This window comes from Aplysia californica, unplaced genomic scaffold (genome assembly GCF_000002075.1).
Source record: "Aplysia californica isolate F4 #8 unplaced genomic scaffold, AplCal3.0 scaffold00056, whole genome shotgun sequence".
NCBI classification, from domain to species: domain Eukaryota; kingdom Metazoa; phylum Mollusca; class Gastropoda; order Aplysiida; family Aplysiidae; genus Aplysia; species Aplysia californica.
This window is the reverse complement of record NW_004797326.1, coordinates 1481000-1482594: the sequence shown is the minus strand read 5'-3', so window position 1 is coordinate 1482594 and position 1595 is coordinate 1481000. Positions and strand designations below refer to the sequence as shown.

The following is a 1595-nucleotide window of genomic DNA, read 5'->3' as shown; positions in this document are numbered from 1 at the left end:
TAATATAATAACAATAATAACAATAATAATAATAATAATAACAACAAATGCATTTATATAGCGTATACCCACGCATGCTATACGCGCTATACAACTATTTTTACCCTAGCAAACCCTGGAATGCAGAGTCTTTTTTCTTATTCTTGTTTTTGACTGCAGACTAACGATAAAAAAGCGACAAATTATTATCTCTTTTTTCTCTTCAAGATATTAAACAGCAATGGCATGGTATTTAAATTGTTCTGTATTGGTGTAATTGCGCATTTATATAATTATGTAAAGAGTATGTATTTATGTATGTGTATGTTTGTCATTGTAAATCAAATTGCACTTCTGTGATCAATAAAAATGCAATTTATCAATGCATTTATTTAATTTATTTTGTGTTTTTTTGCTTTACCATTCCGTTAGGGACACCACCAGGTCGCCATCGAGCTTCGTGGTTACGTATAGGCTTCTGGCTGGAGGAAGTCAAGGCTTGTGGTTTTACCTGGAGAAGCCAGAGAAGAGCGTAATAAGATTTTTTTTCAAAGATTTAGTTTTTGTGTGCGTTTCATTGCACTTGCAAATGGTTTAAAACAATAACAAGTCTGGAAGATTAGAGGCGTACTACAGAGTAACGTACTGAGAAAAGAAGGAGGACAGGGTGACATTGATTTATATCATTGGTTACGAACAAAACGTTGTGTGTAGTTTTTACTCGAGTTTGATTTCATTTTTAAAAACTCACCCACGCAATAATGACTTTTTAAAAAATGCAAAGAAATGGTACGATTTACTCACAGAAACAGCAGAAGGATGAGAGAGAGAAGAATTAGGCCCTACCAGTGACATACAGCAACCACCAAAGCAATATTCTTCAAAACAAAAAGTGTCTTACGGCGTACTCCTTACAGCAGTCCCTTGGTTCGTTTCTTCTAGACTAAGTATCATGGTAGAGGGCGACAATGCATTTTGTTATTTGGCCACTCTGCTAAACGTCAAGCACAGTAAACTCAAGTAAGATCAATCAATAGTTGTGTCTCATTGATTGATCGCTTGATTGATTGATTGATTGATTGATTGATTGATTGATTGATTGATTGATTGATTGAGTGAGTGAGTGAGTGAGTGAGTGAGTGCGTGAATGCGTGAGTGCGTGAGTGAGTGAGTGAGTGAATGAGTGAGTGAGAATAACACCACAGAAATGAGCTCACGTGGTCAGTGAAGATGTCCAGTTCCTCGGGCAGGAGCCAGGTGTCCGGGAAGAAGTTGTAGTCCTCGGGGAACACGGACTGCATCAGGACGAGCCATCGGTACAGGTTGATCTTTTCACAGACTACGTGGGAACCTGGCATGGGTGAACAAAGTTATAGCATACGGTCTTCTCCTCTCCTCCTCTTTTGATTCCTCTATCTCCTCCTCACCCTACCCACCAATGGGCTATCATCTTCGTCCAGGTTGGAACCTGATGAGGACATAACGTCCGTTCATCCCCCTCTTCCTCTTCCTCCTTCTCTTTCTCCTCCTTCTCTTTCTCCTCTTCACCCCACCCACCCACGGCCCATCATCTTTGTCCACGTGGGAACCTAAAGAGGATGTAACGTCCGTCCAAC

The 1595-nt window shown here is 40.0% G+C and overlaps 1 protein-coding gene across 1 annotated transcript in view; it reads right to left on the bottom strand.

Annotated features, from left to right (window-relative positions):
• LOC101845609 (tubulin polyglutamylase TTLL11) overlaps positions 1-1595 on the bottom strand; it is a 14809-nt gene that overhangs the window by 10024 nt on the left and 3190 nt on the right. Inside the window, exons 3-4 of the mRNA XM_005093030.1 lie at positions 1197-1330; positions 401-490 (exon numbers count right to left, since the gene is read on the bottom strand). Coding sequence (XP_005093087.1) covers positions 401-490; positions 1197-1330 — 224 coding nt within the window. The remainder of the gene's footprint in view (positions 1-400; positions 491-1196; positions 1331-1595) is intronic.